Source organism: Hyaena hyaena, unplaced genomic scaffold (assembly GCF_003009895.1).
Source record: "Hyaena hyaena isolate Hyena2069 unplaced genomic scaffold, ASM300989v1 scaffold_39, whole genome shotgun sequence".
Classification (NCBI taxonomy): domain Eukaryota; kingdom Metazoa; phylum Chordata; class Mammalia; order Carnivora; family Hyaenidae; genus Hyaena; species Hyaena hyaena.
Window position 1 is genome coordinate 4,637,295 of NW_024080671.1, and position 23,126 is coordinate 4,660,420.

General features: G+C 54.9%; 1 protein-coding gene across 2 annotated transcripts in view; it reads right to left on the reverse strand.

Annotated features, from left to right (window-relative positions):
- SDK2 (sidekick cell adhesion molecule 2) overlaps window positions 1–23,126 on the reverse strand; it is a 261,230-nt gene that overhangs the window by 96,718 nt on the left and 141,386 nt on the right. The window contains exon 3 of one of the 2 annotated variants that reach the window (XM_039229793.1): window positions 11,727–11,833. In XM_039229793.1, coding sequence (XP_039085724.1) covers window positions 11,727–11,833 — 107 coding nt within the window. Of the gene's footprint in view, window positions 1–11,726; window positions 11,834–23,126 lie in introns of those variants that run through there. The other variant, XM_039229792.1, reaches the window with a different exon arrangement.

A 23,126-nucleotide genomic window follows, 5' to 3' on the forward strand; every position in this document is an offset into this window, starting at 1 on the left:
CACCACAAGAGGTTGGTCATTATTTCACACATTTTACAAAGGAGAAAAAAAAAAACCACCCAAACAGGCTCAGAGAGGTTCCTTAACTAGTCCAAGGGCACGCGGCTAGGAAGGAACAGAGCCAGGATTTGAACTCAGACCTCAGCATCTGGAGTCAGGCAGAGCTGCCCCTCCTTCCCTGCCCTACAGGGCAGTAGGGGTTCTGGTGTGAGGTGGGGGCGCATCTGGGGGCTGGTTTCCTACGCTCTCGGGGGAGGGATGGTGGGGTAGGCTGGAGAGGGTGGGGTCTTGGATGCTCACAATCGAGTACGGAGAGGATTTCCCTCCTCTGCCTTGGGTGGGAAGTGTATGAGGCTGCACGGATGTGTGAATGGAAACACCATATTGCTCTTTTAAAAACATGCCTACCCCGCTGGCAGATAAGGAGGGGAACATTTATCCCAGCTCCGATATGTCAGCCAGGAGGGGAAGAGAAGAGCAGAGATACAGGCAGCAAACTTCTGGTCGCCCACCTGCTGGAATCCGGGCGGGCTTTTATTCTAGCAGCAGAGGGTTATAATGGGGCGAGGGAAGGGGGGTCTGTGCCGAAAGTCAAGACTTTCGAAAAATAAACGGACATCCTGGCTACTCAAAGCGCGGTCTGCGGGCCAGCAGCATGGGTACCGCGTGCCTGTTAGAAATGCAGGGTCTCGCGTCTCACACCAGACCTACTGAATCAGAGCCTGTATCTTAACCAGACTCGCGGTGAAGCGTGTCCGTATTCAAGGGTGAGAAGCATCATTGTCCTCAACGTGGCTACATGCCAGTTAGAATCACCTACAGAGTTAAAAAAAAAAAAAAAAGTGCCGATGCCAAGTTCAAGAACTTGTTGGTGTGAGCTGGCCATCAGAACTCCCATGTGCAATCAGGCTCAGACCACTGAACCCTTAGCTGCATGTCCCCACTGCCCACTGTCCCCTCCGTGACCAAGGGGGCCACATTCTATGCCCCCTGGTCTCGTGTGGCTTTGACTGTTATTGCTCAACCCCTTGAATACCCCTGCCTCTTCTCCCTCTTTTTCAACCTGGAGACCACCAGCCTGGCTAAACCTCAGAATGCCCTGAGGGGCTTCGAATGTTCCCCGAGGTAAGAACCTCTGGGGGTGGGGGGGACGTGGATATTTCTAAAGCTGCTCCGGTAATTCCACCATGAGCCAAGGTTGAAAACTACCATCTGGGCTCAAGCCAGCAGCTCATACACTTGCTGGGTCTCAGAATCCCCTGGGAACTTGGGAAGCCCACAGGTCTGTTCCCATCCTCCCCTCCGCCCCTGTTGGATGCCAAAGTTTGAGAACCGTGGGCCAATGCTCTCCTTTCCCAACATCCTGGGAAAGGGTGTGGGGACTTCTCGGCCAAGTGCCCCCTCGGAGGCCTCGCCGAATCCGATGGTTTTGACCACAGTCTCACCGCAAAGATTCTCACATCTGCTCTGGCTCTTTCCTGAGCTCCAACACCCAAAACTCAATTTCCAACAGAAATGTTGGCATTTCTTACCTCCTGTTATCTTAGTTCTGGGAAGAGCTTCCCACCCGCACCTGCCCAGACCACCAGGGTTCAGATCGCTGGAGGCTTTCAAGGTGTTTCATTTACTTCCTGTCCCCACAAAGTCCTGTGACTCTTCCTCGGGAATATCCATCTTGTTTAACACGTGTCTCCCGCAGTTTCCATAGGCCCAACGCCAAGCCAACCCCGTTACCCCAGCTGCAGCCCCCCATGCTTCCGATGGGCTCCCCACACCCATCCATCTCCCACACCCTTCCTAGTTAACTTTTCTGGCCATTACACTGACTTGCTCAGAACCCCCAGGCTCTCCTCATTGCCCCAGGAAAGTCTAAACTCCTTTGCTTGGTTTCAAGGTCCCTCCCTAATCTGCCCCCAACCAACCTTTCCCACCTTGCCCACGTCACTGCCCTCCTGCCACACTGGACTATTCACACCCTGCTTCTCGTCCGAGGCCTGTCCTTGTGGGGGCCTCCTGCCCAGAACGCCACAGAACAAGTCAAGATTTGCCAAGGAGCCATGATGCAACAGCACCTCAGAGAGACCCAGCCATTACCTATCTCAGCAAACGGAAGGTGCTGTCGGCTCCCCTTGCTTTAAATCTGGCAGGCAGTCAATGCAATGGTAATGGATTTGGAGTCACCGAGACTTGAGTTCAAATCCTACTTCTGTTACTTACGAGGCACGGCTTTGGCCATAATTTTGACCTTGCTGAACTTTAATTTCTTTTTTTTTTTTTTTTTTTTGGGTAAAATAGAGCTATGAAGAGTACTTTCCTCACAGGTTACAGTCAGGATTACATGAGGTACCACATGTGTGTGTCAGGATGGACCTTTCTTTCTTTATTTTTAAGTTTATTTATTTTGAGAGAGAGAGAGAGAGTGAGCATGGGTGTGCAATCGGGGGAGGGGCAGAGAGAGAGGGAAAGAGAGAGAATCCCAAGCAGGCTCTGTGCTTTCAGCGTGAAGCCCGATGCGGGGCTCAATCTAGTGAACCGTAAGATCATGACCTGAGCCAAAAATGAAGAGTCAAAAGCTTAACTGGCTGAGCCGCGAAGGTGCCCCATGGGTGCATCTTTCCCAAGACGGCTGCATCAATATTTATCTCCCATCCAACACGCTCTTCTTATGAACGTGCTGTTAGTGATGATGTACAACAGCCAAGGTCATCAAAAGAACGCAACTTCCACGAGATCTCCCTCTCTGTCCAGAGACTTCTAGTTGGGACCCAGCTGCCATGTTGTAAGAAAGCTCAATCTGGCCCACATGGACATGAGAAGGGCCCACGTATGGAGGAAATGAGGTCCCCAGATAATAGTTAGCACCATCACGGGACAGAGAAGATCCCCAGCCTTTAAATAAGTCTTCCAGCCGTGACTTCAGTCATACAGCACAGAGACAAGCCATCCCTACCACGTCCTGGATCCAAGGCTCGCACGCTCGGTGAGCATAATAAATGATTGCCGTATACGGCAATGCTTGGGGGTAATTTGTTACACAGCCATAGCAACCAGGAGAGTATATTAAAGTGCTAAAAATTATACCTCATATTTATAGTATTAAAATATTAGAATCATATACATTTTTCACAGTTTAGTTTAAATACCTACCTCTTCAACAAAGATTACCCTACGCCACCAAACAGAATTAAAGAGCAAAGACTGTTTAACGCTGACCTTGTGTCAGTTTCCTTTCTAAGTGGACTTCACGTTCACATAATCCTCACACTGCCACAGTCAGCGCGACTCTAACAAATACATATTTTTAGTTGTTTATTAATTTCCATTACTTGGCTCTGTCTATAAAAAAATTGCATCAATAAATCACATTGATTTCAGTTCTTGCAATAATTTTATCTATTTAAAAAACTTTTCACGGAACTCCGAAGATATATTTGAACAATTTGAAGCAATTTCATGGTAATAGTGTTTCTTTCTCCTCTCTCTAGTTTTATTAGCTCCATTTCGTCAGTGAGGAAATTAAAGCTCATGGAGACAGAGTGGCTTATTCCGCGTTTAGCAGTCAGGGCAGGGCAGGGCCAGCACTCAAAGCCGGCCCCCCCTTCTGCATTTCCTCTCTGCCTCTTTCATGACTCGTCTCCTGCATTAACATGCTTCACACACATTCCTTCTCTCTCCCTACTATACCGTGAGCTTCTAGAGGCAGTTGAGTTCATCAGCAAGTCCCAACAAGGTACCCGGCACTGTGCTCTGCACACTGTTCGTTCTCTCTAAACTCACCTAATGTCAACATGCAATGACTCTGACTGAGCCCCTGCTGTGGGATGGATGAATGGAGGGATGGAGGAGGAGAGGAAGAGATGGATGGAGGAATGGATGGATGAAGAGAGAAAGGGATGGATGGAGGGATGAAGAGAGGAAGAGATGGATGGAGGGATGGAGGAGGAGAGGAAGAGAAGTATAGAGGGAGAGAAGAATAGATGGATGGGTGGTGGATGGATGGAGGAGGGATGGAGGAGGAGAGGAAGGGATAGATAGAGGGATGGAGGGATGAAGAGAGGAAGAGATGGATAGAGGGATGGAGGGAGAAAGGAAGAGATGGATGGGTGGTGGATGGGTGGAGGAGGGATGGAGGGGGAGAGGAAGAGATGGATAGAGGGATGGAGGGATGAAGAGAAGAAGAGATGGATAGAGGGGTGGAGGGAGAAAGGAAGAGATGGATGGGTGGTGGATGGGTGGAGGAGGGATGGAGGGGGAGAGGAAGAGATGGATGGATGGAGGAGGGATGGAGGGGGAGAGAAAGAGATGGATAGAGGGAGAAAGGAAGAGATGGATGGGTGGTGGATGGATGGAGGAGGGATGGAGGGGGAGAGGAAGAGATGGATGGGTGGTGGATGGATGGAGGAGGGATGGAGGGGGAGAGAAAGAGATGGATGGAGGGATGGAGGGATGAAGAGAGGAAGAGGTGGATGGAGGGATGGAGGGGGAGAGGAAGAGCTGGATGGAGGGATGGAGGAGAGGAAGAGATGGATGGAGGGATGAAGAGAGGAAGAGGTGGATGGAGGGATGGAGGGGGAGAGGAAGAGATGGATGGAGGGATGGAGGAGAGGAGGAGATGGATGGAGGGATGAAGAGAGGAAGAGATGGATGGAGGGATGGAGGAAGAGAGGAAGAGATGGATGGAGGGATGGAGGGATGAAGAGAGGAAGAGATGGATGGAGGGATGGAGGAAGAGAGGAAGAGATGGGTGGAGGAAGGAGGCAGGGGACGGACGCCTGTGCGCACGCATGCAGGTGTGTACGTGTGCACCAAGAAGGAGAGAAGCAAGGGCACAGCTGGTTTTGGTCCAAATTCTGCAGTTGAGGCTTTTCTCCACGTGTCCATCCCACAACCTCCCTGCCTCCCGCGGCTCTCAGCCCCCCAGCACCCTCCCATTCTCTCCACTGCCTGTGGCTAATTGGGCTTCCAGGGCCTGGCTCACGGAGCACCCAGCTCTGCTCACGGGCCCCAGGGCACAGCCACGCACATACGAAACAGCGGCAGCGAGGGGCCCAGAGGGCATCCATCCACTCGCTGGCCGGTGCGACAGAAAGGCTAGAAGGAAGAGGGCCACACGGTGACAGAGCCTGGGGACCCAGGAGCCGCTGGGGAAGAGCGTGCGCACTAAGGCAGAAACAGACAAAGGCTTTGCGCACTTCCTCTCCCAGGTACATGCTTGTTAACACACCACCTTATGCGTTAACACCGCATCCGCAGCGCGGGTCCCCCTTCGCCCACAAATCCCCTGGAAGAGCAAAGACGTGTGAGCCTGGGGCACAGCTGGAAGTGGCCTAAAAATTCCCGATGTCTTTGTTACGGCTTAAAAGGTCCTGGGAAGTATGCATTCCTCTCCAGAATATATTCATTGCTTTTGTTTATTTCTCAAACACTTTTAAAAAAAATCACGAAATATGCCATGCGTACAAAAGAGCGATTCTAATCATATGTACGCTTTAAAGAACAGAACAAGCCCTCACACAGCCACCACAGCTTAGGGAACAGAACACTAACAAACCTCGCCCCACCCCTGCGGCGCCCCCCCAGTCACGCCCCCTCCCTCTCCAGGGGTAACTGTCACCCCAAAAGTTGTGTCGATCTGGCACTGCCTTCCCCCCAAGTGTCACCAGAGATGGATCCCTAAACGATGTACGGTCAGTGTAGTTTGGTTCCAAGCCCTTTATACCTGGAATTATTTTATATGTCGTCTGCTGGGATGTGTGTGGGGGGGTAATTTTTTTTCCTCTGGAGCTCCATCTGTGCGCTAGCGCTCAGCTCGGTCATTTCCACGGCTGCATGGATGTCCATGTGTTGGGGGTGGGGTGCACAGTGCAGCCGCAGGCTGGCTTTGTTTTCAGCGCTTTGCTGTCCTGCTACGAACAGTGTTATCTGGACCCACGGCTCAGGTAATCTCTGGGGCATGTGCCTCCAAGCGGAACTGCCAGGCTGGAGCGCGGGCACGCTGAAATTTACGAGATAATGCCACACTGTTTGCAAACGTGCACCAATGTGCCACTTGACACCCCCGCCAGCCCTGATGGGGGTTTCTGGCCACTCCTGGTCTCTCTGGACACCTGGGTTTTGCCGATTGGGTGGACATGAGATGGTATTTCATTATGGTTTTGTTTCTTTACTATGAAAACAGTGCTCCCCCCTCCAATCAGACTGTACCGCCCTCTGCCCCCAACCACGCATAACACCACAAGTGCCTTCACTTCTTGAAGGCCACCATCGGACCCCGATGCCCCACTTCCCCAGCTACATCTCCTTCCACTCTCTCCTTCCCTCACTCTGCTTCAGCTACCCTGGCCGCAGACACCCAAACCTATTCCAGGGCCTTTGCATTTGCTGCTCTCTGGCCTGCAAAGACCTTATCCCTCTGTGTGACTCACCTCCTTGCTTCCTTTATTTTTTTTTATTTTTTATTTTTTTAAATGTTTTATTTATTTCTAGGAGAGAGAGAGAGACAGCGTGAGCAGGGGAGGGTCAGAGAGAGAGGGAGTCACAGACTGAAACAGGCTCCAGGCTCCGAGCTGGCAGTCAGCACAGAGCCCGACGCGGGGCTCGAACCCACGAACCGCGAGATCATGACCTAAGCGAAAGTCGGACGCTTAACCGACTAAGCCACCCAGGCGTCCTGTTCCTTGCTTCCTTTAAACTCTGCTCCATGTCACCTCCTCAGATGGCCTCTCTTGGCCACTACATCAAATAAGTCCCCTGCCCCAGCCTCCCTTACTTCCCCTGGGCTTCACTTTTCCTTAAGACACTTTATTATTTTTTTTCACGGGCCTTCTATGTTCTCTATTCTATCCTATATTCACCTTTTGACTTGTATGGCTCTCTGCTTCCTTCCCAAGGGCAGGAACCCGTGTCCTGGCTTTGTCCCCTGCGCCCTCACTGCCTAGAACAGGGCTCAGCATGCAGTGGGTGCAAAGCAATAGCTGTTGCATGAGCGAATTACACAGTTGGCAAAATGTGTCCAGAGAAACACGATAACGTGATCTTGAACTGTAGCGTGGCCCTGAAATATTCCACATTCAGTGCTCAAACTCACGTTAACAATTAGGAAGAACAGGCGCACTGGTGTCATTTGGGGCATCAGCCCCCAAAACAGGCTTGGCGCCCTCACGTCCCATCTCACACAGGTGGCTGCAGGCCTGGCTTCCGGACGCAGCCAAGGCCCTGTGCCCTGTGCCCTGTGGCTGGGCTTGTTGCTGGGCCTGGGGCTTCCATCCGACCTGGGGCAGGGGTCAGGGACGTGGCCCAGGTGAGGAGAGCACAGGAGTGGCCTCAGGAAGTGGATGGGGACAGCCAGGAAGACTTCCTGACCCTGGAAGTCTCTCCTATCCCCTCAGCCAGCTGCTGCGAGCGTGAAATTTATGGCAACTTAAAAAAAAAAAAACAACAAAGAAGAGACTAGTGTGGGGGGGGAAGTGCAGGCAGAAAGGGAACTGGGAAGGGGGTGGATGTTTTATTGACTTCCTCTTAATTGCTGTAATTAAAAACATGTAAAGAATCTTTTTGTAACGACTTTGCCATTATCATTAGTTGTTAGCACATCTGCCTTATTAATTTCTCGTTAGAACCCAATTCACAGTCCGTCTTTGGGAAGCGGAGGGTGGGGGCCGGAGGTGGGTCCTGCTGGGCTCAGCCCCGGAAGGAGCCCCCCAGGGCCAGAGGCAGAAACCTTCACAAGGCGAGACGGAAGGGTCTGAAGAGCCATTCCCTACCCATCCTTAGATCTGCGGGCATCCGTGCGACAGGGTAAGACAGACAGATGGACAGACAGATGCGGGAGTCTGCGCGGCACACAGCTGGGAGAGCCCCCAGACCAGGACTGGGGGAGCGGGGTGGAAGATTTAAGGAGGCACCGCTCTCAGCGTCCTGTAAGTGCACAGTGAGTACCGGAGAGGGAGCGCCGCCTTAAATCCTGCACCCTCCTGCCTCACTTGCCTCACCCCTGCCCTGGAGGCAGGAGAGCAGATGTGTGGCTGCCTGTGAGGGAGGCCAGTGTGAGACATGTCTGCAAATGCTTATTCCAGGACACCTTCCCTGGTTGGCCTTAGAGGGAGAAGAAAGCCTTCACCACCCTGTGGGCAGGGTGCCCGGTGACAGCCCGGCAAGATAGGCACTAATATTAGCATTCGTTTCACACCCATGGAAGAGGAAGCGAAGGCACAGAGAAGTGAAGTAACTTGCCCAAGGCCACACAGCTAGGGACAAGTGAGCCTGGATTTGAACCGCGGGTTCAGGGCTCCACCGTACAGTGTGGTGCTTAGCGAGGCAAGGAAAGGTGGAAGGTAGAAATGCTGGCTGTGGGACCCTGGGCTGTCCTCTACCTCCTCTGAGCCTCAGTTTCCCCATCTTGAATGTGGCTCATAACACACCTTCCTGCCTCCCTGCCTCTCAGACTCGTCCTGGGAACCCACGGGGGGAAGACACGTACACACCACACTGGAGGAGGGACTCTCCTTAGGGACCAGAGCTTGAGCCTGTGTCTGTGATTGTTGTAAGGACTCGGGGGGCATGTGCTCACCTTGCCAGGGGGGCGGAGGCCACGCTTCCTCCTCTGTCTTCCCCCATGTGTGCCCTGTGCACACACAGCAGGTGCCCAGAGCCCTAAGCCACCTGGTGCCGAGGCGGGGGCTGGAAGCCACCCTCTCTGACCCCCGCCCCCGTGTGAGGTGGACGCAGCCTCTGTTTGCAGGGCTGTTTGGACATGGACATGGGACATTACAGTCCTGGGCATCGAGGTGATTCCATTTGAACCCTGAGCTCAGCAGACAGTCCCCCCTCTGCCCCCCCCCATTCTGATGTTTCTCCTTCTGGTGAGGTGGCAGGGTGGTGAGGGGAGTGTTTTGGAATCAGGCAGCTGCGGGTTCAGGTCCTGCTCTGACACTTAGGTGACTCAGGCGATCACCTGAGGCCCCCCTGTCCCCACCAGCCTTGCTTTTCTCATCCGTGACGTGGGGGTGGGGGCGCCCCCCTGCGGGCTTGGATCGGGATGGAGAGAAGGGTGTGCGTGCAGCCCAGCACAGCAACGGGCGGGACAGAGTGGCATTGTGGGTGGCGATGGCTGGGCCACGTCTCGCCTCCCCCACACCTAGGATCCTGGAAGGTGCTCTGAGGAGGGGACAGGTTGGACAGCAGATTCTTCAACCTGCAGAACCAAAGAGCAAGAGCAAGAAGCCGCCCCCCCCCCACTGCCCCCCCGCTCCTGATGAGACAAGTGTGTCCGGGAAGGCAGGGGACGCGGAGGTGGGTGTCCCTTCTCCGTCCCACCGTGGCCACCGCGGCTGGGAGAAACCCTCACTGACTTGTTACGATGGGCGTCTTTCTCAGCTGCCACGTGGAGCTCCGGGGGCTCCTCTGACCCCCGGCTTCAGGGCCGCCAGGGCTGGACACAGTGGTTTCTACTCTATGATGCTGTGGAGCAAAGCGGCTCCGTGTGGTTGGAGGGGTGGGGTCTCTGGTCTGCAGCTGGTGGCCGGAAGGGGTGGACCTGGGCTGGGCCTCCCCACCCCGTTTGGTCCTTTGGGCCCTTCCAGATACCCCTTGCTCTCTGCCAGGGACCTGCAGACACACAGGCACAGCCAGGCAGCAGTGCCGTGTAGCCTGGGGGCAACTGTGGTCAGAATTGTGTCCAGAGGGTTCCTGAAGCCCAGGGTGGCTTGGAGACGGTGGGGACCCTCCTGTGGGGGGCAGTAGAGGGGCAGAGGCTGGGCTGACTGGAGGGTACAGGCGCTGGCTAACTGCTCTGCCTCTGGCCAGAGCAGTGTGTTCCAGAAGCCATTCCATCCTGTGGCCTGTTTCTTCTTTCCTTAACGTGACCCTATAGGATATGAGCTGCGGCACTAACTCACTGGCTGAAGGTGTGTTATTTGCAGGCACTGGCTGGGTGCGTTGGGCACACGAGCTCAAGGAAGTCTCTGGATGTGCCTCTGCGGTCCGGGACACCCTGTGCTGGATGGATCTCCAACTGCATGCACACAGACGCACACATGTACGTTCCCACCAGCACACAGGTCAGCAACCCAGGCACGCACACACGCACACACACGGATACATACAGGTACACACACTTGCACACACGTTCTCGCCTACACACGGTAGGAGAGGGGCAAGGAAACTGACCAGGGCAGGCACGCTCACCTGCACACCTGTGCACAAACCCCCCCCCCCAGGCACACGCACTCGCACTCACGCAGCGGCTGTCTGGGGGCTGGCTCCCGGCCCTGCCCCGGCCCCGCGGGGGCTCGGAGCACCGGCTAAATGAAGCTCACCGGGAGCCCTCCAGCCGCTGACGGTGCCCTGATCCATCATTTTAATTCAGGGCTTTTCCGCGCCTCTGAGTGAGCTGAGCTGCCTTTAGTGCTGATTTATGGAGACAATCCGTCCTCCACTTTCGATTATGGTTGTTTTCCGTAATTATTATCAACACTCTTTGCCTCGCTTGAGGTTTTCCTTTTAGATTTCTCTCCCCTACTTCTGTTCAAGGGGCGAGCTCTCTCCTGTGCTAATTCAGAGGCGAGCCCCTATAGGCTCTGGGTGAGAAGGTGGCCTTTTTTTTGTTGTTTTTTTTCTGTTTGAATTTCAAGGCTGACTAAAGCTTTCCATATTCTCATGTCCCACTGTGCAACCTTGTACCTCTGCCCCTGGAAGAGCCCAGAAAGAAATAGCCCATAATGAGGCTCATTTCCAGCATACAGCAGCTGCTTTAGGATGGGTGGGCGGGACCGGGAAGGAAGGGGATACTGAGTCTCAGGGAGAGGGTGTTGATCGGGGCTCCGGCCCTGAGATGCCCTTGGGATCTTCTGAAGCTACCTTCCCTTTGTCCATTTAAAAAAGCCCTTCCAATAACTGGCGGGGGGTGGAGGGTGCTCGGAGGGACCGACCACTTTGCTGTCCGCCCCCCTGGCTCCCCTGGGAGCCCTGACTTGTCCTCTCCCCTCCCCCTCTCAGAGTCATGGTGCCCGCAGCCATCTCCCTGAGGATCACGGGACCTGGGTGCTGTGACTACTCCAGGGCTGAGTGAATTGGAGGATAGAAAGGTCAAGGGCGTGGTGGGGGGCACCAGGATGTCTGCCAAAAGACTGTTCAGGTGGGCCATCATGAAGACCCCCCGTGTGAGGCCCAGCCAAACCCAGAGGAGGCCCACGAACACGTGGCAGGGCCCCGTTTTTAAAAAGCAGCGGCTGGGGCGCCTGGGTGGCCCAGTCGGTTAAGCGCCCGACTTCGGCTCAGGTCATGATCTCACGGTTCGTGGGTTCAAGCCCCGCGTCGGGCTCTGTGCTGACAGCTCAGAGCCTGGAGTCTGCTTCGGATTCTGTATCTCCCTCTCTCTCTGACCCTCCCCTGCTCACACTGTCTCTCTCTCTCTCAGAAATAAGTAAAACATAAAAATAAATAAATAAATAAAAAGCAGCGGCTGGTCCCATGTAGAGGGTGTTGAACTCCGAGCCGACAGACATGTGTGTGATTTATCAGCGGTGTGGACTCGCCAGCTCGCCAGCTCCGTCAACCAAAGAACCAGTGCACGCGGATATGCAGGAAGGGTCACCACGAGCAGCCAACGAGCGCGGGTGGCTACGGCTGGGATCCAGCTCCGCCCCGAGTGTGGTGGTGGGTGCGGACCCTGCAGACCCTCTCCCGCTCCACGCCCCTCCCTGCCCTGGGTCGCCCATCGTACTTACAGGCCACCTGGACCTCGGTTTGCCGCTGCAGCAGGGCACCCATCCGGTTACGCACAATGCAGCGGTAGAAGCCTGCGTGGGTGCGGTCCAGGCTGGTGATCATGTACCTGGGGGTGGATGAGACAGACAGTGAGCAGGTCAGGCAGGTGCAGGGATCACGGGGCAGAGGTCGCCAGGCCAGCCTCATCCTGAATGAAGAGGCCCAGGGGGTTATGGATTCTCTGGCCAGGTCCTGGGGTCACAGAAAGGTCCTTATCTGTAGGAAAGTCCCTCCCAAAGGCAACCAGGCTTTTTGCTCAGGGGCCTAGGAAGGAGCCTGCATTTTCCCAAGGACAGGAGGTGCTAGCCTGAGCCCTTGACCCTGGCTGAGACTAGGCCTCCCACCAGGAGGCGTCAGGGATGAGGGAGGTTGCCACCCCCCCTTGCCTATGACTCGAGTGACTGAGCAAGGTGGGGGCATTCTCTTTCGGGCAGGCCCAGGACTGTACTGTAAACATTAATCTCCACGGAGGGGGCGACAGAGGCAGGGAAGTCTGCACGCTTCCCCCGAACACTTTGCCTCACTCCATTCTTAGAGTTACTCTGCGCCCCTGCAGCTTGGTGGAGGGGAAAGGCGGAGCCTTCTGGGCAGGACAGACTGGCTTTCTGCGTGTGTGGGCCCTGAGGCCAGGACGCAGGAACCCAGGGAGCCCGCTCCGGGACTGGCTGGAAGAGCAGCAGAGTCCGGTGTAGGGGGGAGGTATCGGGAGAGCCAGTGCGTGCCGACCGGGCTGAGAGGCAGGCGGGGGCCAGGCTGGGCCAGCGACGGGAGCTCTGGCAGGTGAGCCCAGGGCAGGTGGTGCTCTCTGGGATGGGAGGGGCTGCTTCCCCGACACCGCCTCTGCGATGGCCTTTCCCGTCCCTGGGCAATGAGTGGCCCAGCGGGAACCTCAGAGGATCAAGGGGCCTGTGCCTCTGACATCTTCTCCATCCTTGCATGTCCTAGGGCTTTCCCAGATGACTTGGTGGACAGGCTCATTGTCCCCTGCCCCTAGGCTGTGCCCGTGCGGGGACAGAGCAGCCTTATTTTCAAGAGTTGCTAGGTTTTCTTTTACATAGGTTTTGGCCAGGGCTTACGAGCACCAGCACCATCATCGGCATCATCGGCATCATCAGCATCATCAGCATCATCAGCATCTCACCACAATGAAATAACCGCCACCACCTTCTAAGCATCAGGTGCGCCTCTGAGGTGCTAGTAAGTACCGTTCCTACCTGTCTTCATTTCACACAGCAGTTCCCAAACTCTTAGATACCATGGACCAGTAGCGCTTAAAAAAAATGGGGCCTGACATCCAACTGTCAACTTTTCACTTTGCCAAGTAAGATCATTAAAACCAACCAACCAAAAAGCAAACAAACAACCAACCAAAAATCAAAAAAAAAAAAAAAAAAAAGATAATATTAAAAAGTGCCAGGCTGGGAGAGAAAAATAAATAGAAATGGTCAGCATTTTCTCTAAAGGGGACATTTTGAGGTCACAGAGAAGAAATGTAATCTCAGCATAGAAGCAATTTTAACAAATTTTGAACTTAAATTTGACGCAAAGCCCACTAGCTTCATTCTCCTTGGTGTATGTGAGCAGAGGCGCACAGCCTGGGTCTGCACTGGAAAGTCATTCATGTAATCCTACGGAGGGGGTACTTTGACCAGCATCCCCATTTTAAAGGCGGGGAAACCGAGGGTCAGAAATGTTTCATCACTGACAGGCAGTCTCACAGGTGTTAAGAAGCAGGGCCAGGGTCCCACAGAGCCTGCCCGACTCCAAGCTCAACATGGACGTCATATTCCAAAGGGCCCCCCTTCCATCCGGGGACTGTACAAGCCCCAGACTCATGGACGGGTAGGTGCCGAGCTCGCTTTGGCTCTGGCCCTGTGATTCAGAACCTTCTGGCTGTCCAAGCCTCTTATCTCTGCCACCGGCTGCAGTTCTTATCTGTCCCTCGCTACTGTGCATGGAAGTGACGATGGGGAGATAGCAGGCGCCGAGGCTCTGGCAAATTTCCCGTTCTCCCTCCACCCCGTCCTCAAACCCATCACACTCTCGCTCGCCTCCGCCGCGGGGAGGGGAGATAGCTTCGGGGAAACTGTTTGGGTCTCAAAAACGATGGGGTGACCTGAGAAGAAAGATGGAGGGCGAGATTGGCTAGAAAAGCTCTCTACCTTTGGAAATGGAATCAGATATTATTTAAAAAGCTCCAGGGAGAGGAAAATGAACAGAAATGGCCAGCAAACTAACAAAAAGATGCTCAACCTCTGTCACAATGAAAGTCCAATCAAACCAAGACAATATTCACCTATCAGACGGCCAGGGACTTTCATGTTTGATCACGTGTGCGGTGCCAGCAAGAGTGAGGGGCGAGGAGGTGTACCCTCAGATTGGCTGGTGCAGGCGCCAGTGGTCCAGCCTCTGAGACAAAATGTATCAAAATGAGAATAGGCAAAGTGCTGCAAGCTCGCCCTTTAAATATACTGCAAAAAAAATGGGGCGGAAAACAGGTATAAGATGCTCACAGTGGCATTGCTCATAATGGCAGAGATAACCATGCCATCAGAAGCACCCTAAATGTCCATCAAAAATGGATCAGTTAATGATGCTACAGCCACAGAATAAGCGAGGAACACCTGCACCAGACAGAATGGTCTCCGACTCGCCCAAAGCACGGGAAGGGCGTCGAAACTGGAGAGGGGGAGATGTTTATGGAAATAACATGAGGAAGGAAGAAGTCACGCAGTGTCACAGCTGAGTGTTAGGGACAGGAATTGTATCGGATTGTTACTGCTCTTGATAAGCTGTTGTTCTCTGACACAGGCTGCCAAACCCGCAGTTTAATGTTTAGGGTTATGCAAATTGACCCCACCCCCAAAATAATTTGTTTGTGGACCAAAAAAATAAAAAAACCCAGTAAACGAATAGTGTAAATGGCACAACTTCACGTGGGTAAAGGAAATAGTATATACATTTGCATACATGGATCACAAGTACATACATTGTATTTACGTGCATACACGTGATACATGAATATAAATTTCGGAGACAGATACTCGACGGATGGATATGTGTTATCTCCCTTTTGCGAGCAGTGCTGCGGAGGGGGAGAGAGGGGAACTTCTACTTCCCAATTTTATGTCTTTCTATGCCACCAGAACTTTCTTTATCGTACACATATATTGCTTTTATTTTAAAAATAAAATGTAAAAATGCACTTTGAGCATATAATTTAAGTATACATTATAAAAAAGACACCAGGGACTCATTGGATGTGGGTTTGTTTGCTGATGTCAGTGATGCATAGTGAAATTTAAACTTTAATGGAAGCAGATTTCTGTAGAAGATTCTGTGTCCATTTGCTTCAGCCAGGAACCCCCAGACCCCAGGGAAGGTCAACTGGCTGCAGGCCTGCCCCGCCCCTGAAGCCAGAAGAGAAGCACTGGCTCTGGGCCTCTCTCTTGGTCCCCCTGGAGTTGAGGCCAGGCGCTCCCTGGCCCCTGTGGGGTGGGGAGCAGTGCGTCCCCTCCATCCTCCAGCTTCCCTGCCCGGGAGGCCTATTTCTGGCTGGTTGGCAACATTATTTAAAGTAACAGTTCCGCCCACTGCCTTTCCTACCAGGGAAACCCGCTCCACTCCACCCCGACGGCAGCTCTCGGTCTCCCTGCCTCCCAGGCTCCCAGGTGGGTGGACGGGGCCGCTGGCCAGCACCTCAGCTTGCAAATCCAGCGGCTCGACTGCACGCAGCCTTGATAATGACAGTAGCAGTGCCCATTACCCTGAAATGCTCCCTCCTGGGCCCTCGGGATACAATCCGCCCACAGCTCCATCTATCCCTGCAGCCACTGGCCTGGCGGGAAGTGGGTGAGACGTGGGTGAGGTCAGCCCTGTCCAGGAACAGGGGGGTGGGTGGAATGCCCCGGATGGGACGGCCCACACTTGATCCCCTCAAGGGAAGCACGGCATTAAGGAAAGCACCAGAGCTTCTGACTCAGGGCAATTCAGGCTTGCCTTTCCCCTCTGCTCTTTCTTTTTTAAGTTTATGTATTTTGAGAGAGCGAGAGCAGGGGAGGGCGAGAGAGTCCCAAGGAGGCACTGCACCGTAAGCACACAGCCCAACGCGGGGTTCAAACTCACGAACCGGTGAGATCACGACCCCAGTCAAAATCCAGAGTCAGGCGCTTAACCGACCGAGCCACCCAGGTGCCCCACCCCTCTGCTCTTTCTTAGGAATGTGGGCTGGACAAGTTCTGGAACTTTACGAGCCTCAGTTTGCCCATCTGTGAAACGGGGACAATGATGGCCGTCTTTGATGGGGTCATTATAAGAGGGCCCAGACATCACTGGCAAGCATCTGACAGGTGCTCACTAATGCCTGTCAAATGAGGGAGCAGATGTATGAGTCACTGGTGGGGAGTGGAAGGTATGGGGTGAGGCGGGGAGGTTCCGGGAGGGAGGCAAGGAGGGTGTTGTGGAAACTCCCCACCGGAGTGGGGATCCATTAGCGGCTCCCCACCAAGCATCGGGAGACCACAGATTCCCTTGTCTGGCAAATTCTTCGGATTCCCCACGGACGTGTGAACCCCAACTGTCCCCAGCCGCCCATCAAGGACCTGCCATGTCCTTGGTCACCTAATCCTCTTTATTGGTAGAGGGGCCACACCTCAGCCGCTCGGGTGCCAGTAGAGGATGTGACCCCCTCTTAGGGAGGGACACTGAGGAAAGTGAGAGAATGACAGATGTCCCCCCTTTCAAACGCTGTTCCTCTCAGCCTCCTAACCCCAGTGAGCTTCTTGCCACCAGCTTGACCTCCCCACCTCTCGGTCACCTCTGTTTGTGTCCTCTGGGTTCGGGGACCTGAGCCTGGCTCCTCTGGGGATGAGGAGCAGTGACAGTAGGTAGGTGGCATCCCGTCCTGGCTGACCTTCCAAACTTCATTCTCCCTCCCGTGACGAAGAGTCGCAGGTACGGGGCCCCAGGAACCGAGGAACACCAGGAATCAGCGCCCCCCGGCAAAGGACCACTTATTTATTGATTTATTATAGGATGTGCACAGGAGTCAGAATCCAACGAATGAGAGAAAAGGCACACAGGAAATGTCCCTCTCCTCTGTGTCCCCCAGCCGCCCAGTGGCTCTCAGCTCAGCACACGCACAACCGAAGCCACTAGGTTCTTAGGCACCTGCTCGGAACTTCTTCATGCAAACAAGCAAATGCAAATTCACGATCCCTCCCCTTGCCAGCAGGAGACTCCAGGAGGCTGTTTCGCTCCTCGCTCTGTGCGTGTGCCGAGGAGATCTTTCCGTAACCTCACCTGGAGCTTCCTCGGGCTTCCAGACAGCGGCTGAGTGGCAAGTGGCGAGGAAGCCTTGTTTTGTCCCAGTCGGATGGTCAAAGGGAGCAGGCGGGGGGAAGGGGGCCTTGGAGCAGGGCTGGGGTGGAAAGAAAGGAAGACGCACTACGAATCCACATGGTTCTTGCTATCTCTGAGTGTCCTGATTTGGTCCCTGGGACCCGTCGGCTCAGTCCGGCCTCCCACATGAAGAGACGAGCTCAGGGTGGAGGGGACACGGGGGTGCAGAGAGGAGCCGGGACAGATAAATGGATTCCAGAGACACGAGATGGGCAGGGAGAAAATAACTACCTAACAACTGTGGCATCTTCTCCGGCACACAGGGAAACACACAATGCCCTTTTTGGTTCGAGTCCTTGAGTGTCACGATTGATATTTAAAATGATTCTTACTCGCATTAAATAAGATATTTCAATTCCACGAAGCTGTCAGGAGCTGATGCGGACACCAGAAATAATAGGCACCCTCTCCTTGTATTGTCCTCGTTGATAAATCAGACGCCGGAGATGCACACGGTGATGCTCACGGGGAGGGGGGTGCGAGTGTGCATGTGCACACATGTACACACGCGTGCCAGCGCACGCCCACCCGGGCACACACGCGTGTTTCTGCCCACACGCACACTCTCACACCCACGTGCGTGCACATTCATGTATACACGTGCTAAGTTGTGTCCACACAAGCACACTCGCGTGACCTCCGCACAAACTCACACACACGTGTGTGTGCACACCCAGCACGGGAACACTCATACACCCCCGTTTGCATCCATGCACATACGCACACTGCATATGCTCATACACGCCTGTGCGCACTCCCACAAGGAGTGCACACACAGGTAGACACGCACACAACCCGCACATGCACTCATGCACGCACAAGTGCACGCGCTCCCACACGGACATACTCACACACTATGGCATGCACACACCCACCCACACTCATGGATGCACACTCATGCGCACAGGCAACACTCCTAGGGTGAACCCACATCCGGCCACTCCCATCCGAGGTCACCCAGGGGCAAATCCACCCTGCCTGGGGACAGGGACTCTCCCTGTCACGCTGAGGCTGCGGGCACTCCGGGCTGCCTCGTTCAGTAAGCTCTATGCCCAACTTGGGGCTTGAACTCCCGACCCTGACATCAAGAGTCATGCTCTATTGACTGAACCGCCAGGTGCCCGGGGCTGCCTCAGGACACAGGGATGTCTGGTCAGGGATGTGCACATTCTCTCCAACCAAATGGCATTTTCTAGATTCCTGGTAGCCCCCAGGGACACAGGGGTCTGATCACTGATCCCTTGGCGCTTTCCTCTACAAAGGCGCCGTGTGTGTGGGGAGGGCCAAGGCTGGAAGAGAAGAGAAATGGTAGCACTGAGATTTGGGGCCCCCTCACGAAGGCGTGGGCTCTCTGTGACTCGCCCGCCACGCTTCCACAGGGCGGCCAGTGGGGCCGCGGCGTTCAGGTGACACCACGGATGGCCGAGGCCGACCCAGGCTGCGGGGGTAGCGGAGTGTGGCTGAGCTCCGGGGACCCCCAGGCTTCCTTCCCTCTTCCCAGGGGCTTCTGGGCAACGGGAGATGCAGCGAGTCCAGGTGCGTGTGCCTGTGTGTGTGTGGAGTGTGTGTGTCCTCACAGACCCGGGGGCACACGCCTCCCGCCTCTGCCCGCAGCAGGGGGCGGCTGGGGCTCCGAGCGCTGGCTGCTGCGGTGGCCTAGACACGGGCCCGACATCACAATTTTGCTTTTGCAAAAAGATTCCTCAGGAAAAAGGACAAAACCACCTCCAGAATGATTTAAAGGGGAAAGTGCATGTACCAGAAAATAGATAATAGTGAGTGATGTACCACTTTATAATTAACACAATTAGCAACAGGAGAAAAAGTGTCATGCATTTAACATAGATCAACTCAGCCAATGCTCACGACGCTGTAGGACGCTGGGGCTAACAGGAAGCTCAGTGGGTGAGAAAACGGAGCCCAGAGTAATGAAGCAACCTCCCCCAGGCCACAGAGAGAATGAGTACCTAGCACATGGGGACAGTCTAGTGTAGAGAGCGGCTGAGCCTCACCTGGACGCCTACCCAATAGTTTGGGGTCTCTCATTTCTGGGGTCTGCTTTAAGAAGGCAGTTTTGACTCTCTACAGTCCACCCCTTACACACAGAGGGTCGATGGTGGGGACAGAGGAGCCTCAGGGCGGGACCCAAGAATTTGGTCTGCGGCACCATTACAGAGAAAGCAGGTGCTGAGTACTGGCCAGTCCGGTGTCAGGGGAAACCCAGGGGCACACGGGGTGGGGCTGCTCGGGAAAACTCTTACGTGGGCCTTTTGGCTTTTGGTTACGGAAGGGGTCAGGGGAGAGAGGAAGCAGGAGCTGTTCTGTGAGATGTACTCGCTGCAGCCTGAAAGATCTGGAATTCATGGGAAGGTAGGGAGGGGAGAGAGGGAGAGGGAGGGAGGGAGAGAGAGACAGAGGGAGAGAGAATGACATGGTGGGATGGGGAGAGAAATAGGAACACAGAGAGATGCGGAGAGACGACAGTGAGAAAGAGACAGAGACAGACAGACAGACTGACACGCGCAGAGGCGAGAGCTGCCTCCGCGCAGGAAGTAGACGGATCCTGAGGGTGCCTGGCCCGGGAAGGATGATGTCAGGGAGCTACGCCCCGTGGTGAGGGCTGGCAGGGCAGATTCAGGAACCGCGATTTCTGCTCTTCTATTTTAAGCGGTTTCTGTCCTGCACTGTAATTCTCCTCCCACATCCTCGGTAAGAGTGCTGCGCCCAACTGGCTTCTGCTAATGGCGCTCTGGGGAAGGGAGGGAGGGGTGCTCAGGCCGGGCCAGGGGTCGCCCTTTGAAGGGAGGCAGCAGGGGGAGGTCTGAGGGTCCTCTGGTGAGCGTCCTCCTCCCCAGGGTCCTTGGAAGGCGTGAGACGACCACGGGCTCACCGCTGGCTGACGTTTGGATAGTGGCGGACTCGGGCACGGTGGGTGCCCCCCACCACCCAGAGGGTGTCCCGCCAGACAGAAGGGGCCCCCCTGAGTCTGACTCCAGAATATGAGGGAGATGGACACTGGGTCACTCATCCCTTCCTGCCTCAGTGTATCCCCCGTGGGCACACAGGGGTGGCCGGGACCTCGGGAGCGCTGGGCCGCGCCCTGGGGGCTGGTGAGGACTGAAGATGTAGGAGCGGCCAGAATTGAGTCACATCTGCAGGTGTGTGCAGCCCCCGCAGGGACCGGACGGCATGGGGGCTCAGGGAGACCCCTGCCTCCGGGAAGTGGAGCGATCCCCACTGGCCCCGCACTCCAGCTCCGCCAAACCTCTGGCAGCTTCTGATGCAAACAAGCTACCCCTCCCCTCTTCACCCCCTCGGCCCACGGGGGTCCCTCTCTGCTCTCAGCTAGGATTGGAACAGCGGGTCGTAAGGTTAACCTGCTTCAAGGTTAATACACTCCCTGCCTGCTGGCCTAAGGCCCTTCATCTGTAACACAGCGAATGTAGTTTCTTTTGAGATTTGCAGACCACTGGCGAATCGGGGAGCGAAGGATCAGAACTTTCTCAGGCCGCAGAGGCCAGCAAGTCTGATGAAGCCACCTTGACTTTCTGATTAGTGCGGCGATCTTTCAGCAAAATGTTTTTCTTTTTTAAGGGCACACCAATGACTGTGCTGACCTCCTCCTTTGCAGGGAGAACAGAGCATTCGCGTACATCACCAGGCTCCCTCGCACACACACCCCCACCCCAGGCATGAAAGTGCTAGAACTTCTGGCACAATCTCTAAGCACCGGGAGGACCATAATCAAGAAATGTCACAGACTACGGTCCTCCATTAACTGACTAAACCCCTTTAAAAGTCTCTGGGGCAAGGCAGAAACCTTGGACTTGGGCTTTGGACAAGAGTCCACCTTTTCCCCAGGTGGCTGGCCTCCTGAATAAGCTCATATTCCTGTCCAGTCAACACTGGTGTCTGGAGGGGCACCTGGGAGGCTCAGTCAGTTGGGCATCCAACTTGGGCTCAGGTCATGATCTCGTTTGTGAGTTCAAGCCCCGCGTCGGGCTCTTGGCTGACAGCTCAGAGCCTGGAGCCTGCTTCTGATTCTGTGTCTCCCTCTCTCTCTCTGTCCCTTCCCTGCTCATGCTCTCTCTCTCTCAAAAAGCGAATAAACATGAAAATATTAATTAAACACGGGTCTCTTGAATATTGGCTTTTTCAATGATGGGCAGCCAATCTTGGGTTTTGGAAACAGGATGTCCCCTCCAGGAAGCCCTTCTTGAATACCCCCTGGGTTGTCCTGGAATTCTCTCCTGCCAGATCTGGTGCATTTGTTACAACTTCATATCATGTCCTAGGTACTTGTACGTGTCTCCCTGAGGCCATGTCTTGTACGGGGTCCCATGCTCCCCGTGCACCATGGCCTAAAATGATATATGCTCAATGAACATTGTCTGGAAGAGCAGATGAAATGGCCAATGTGGAGGGCCAAATAACACCCCTCCCCTAAGATGTCCACATCCGAGTTCCCAAAGCCCATGAGTATGTCACCTTATGGGGTATGAAGTTTGAATTGGATCCCCCCAAAAAGATATGTTGACATCCTGATCCCCAATACCTATGAACGTGACCTCATTTGGACATGGAGTCTTAGCAGATAGGATCAAGTTAAGATGAGGCCATTAGGGTGGCCCTTAACCCAATATGGCTTCTTACCAGAAGAGATGCTGATACAGACACAGAGGGAGGAGGCCAGGTGACACTGGAGGAGGGACTGTAGCAGCGGTGTCACAGCCAAGGGGCGCCCACCACACCAGGAGCCAGAAGGGAGCCACGAAATGCGTTTCCCCCGGAGCCTTCGGGGGGAGGGGCCCCGTGGCCCCCTTGGTTTCTGACTTCTGGCGTCCAGAACGGAGAGAGAATCAAGGTCTCTTGTTTTAAGCCCCCAGCCTGTGGCGCTTTGTGACTGCACCGCTGGCAAGGTCACGCGCAGCGGGGACCGGCAGCTGTGATTTAGCAAAGGACCGCGAGCCGCGGACATTTATCCCGGATCACTCGCTGGGCCCGACGTGATCCCACGGGTCCTTCTGAGAAGGCGACAGTAGAACAGTAGAAGCTGGAGGGAGGCAGGGCCGACGGCCAAGGGACGCAGGAGGCTTCTAGAAGCTGGAGAAGGCAAGGAAGAGAGTCTCTCCCCTCTTGCTTTGAGCGGGGTTGCTTCCCTGCCGACACCTTGCCGTCCGGACTCCCGGCCCTGTTAGGTCGCCAAGCCCCTGGTTATTGGTTACAGCGGGGGTGGGAAACTCCCACAGCCAGATTCCCTCCAGGCTGGGGATGGAGCCGGGGCCAGAAAGGTCCCTTGGACAACGTGGGAGGGGTGTGGAGGGTGGGGGCTGTCCACTCTCTGCAGACCCTGAAGAAGCAGGCAGCCTGTAGGGCTGAGCTGGGCCGGCTGCTCGGAGAAGACACGGCGTGTGGGCCTGTACGACTGCCTTGTAATGGATGGTTCGTTTGGAAAGTGGAGGACCCCGGGCAGAGGCCCTCTTCTCTGTCCTGGCTTCTCTGCTCCCCGGGAGCACCGTGAGTGGCCCCGAGCCTCTGCTCTACCTGGAGAAGCCACGACGCCCTGTGCTCGGATTGACCTCAGGGCCTGTGGTCAATGAGAGGGCTCGCAGCTTTATTGAGCTGGAGGCTGTAACACCGTGACAGCCCTGGATTGACTTGGCTGGGGAAGGGGCTGGCCGCCTGTGACCTTCTGGGCCAATTACTGCTCTCGATGAACAAGAGAGAGCACATCATTAAGGGTTGGCATCAGCAGGGTGGTCCTCACAGGCACGGAGCAAGAAGACAGGTAGGGGGGAGCGAGGTGGCCACACTGTCACGGCGGGAGAGTAAGCAGGGACCGCCCGCCCCATCCCCATCACAATGATAAGAGCATCTGGTTCCCAGAAAACACTGGACGTACATGATCTGACTCACTTCCACATTTACTGCAGGGGGAAGGGACTCCGACCCCGTTTCAG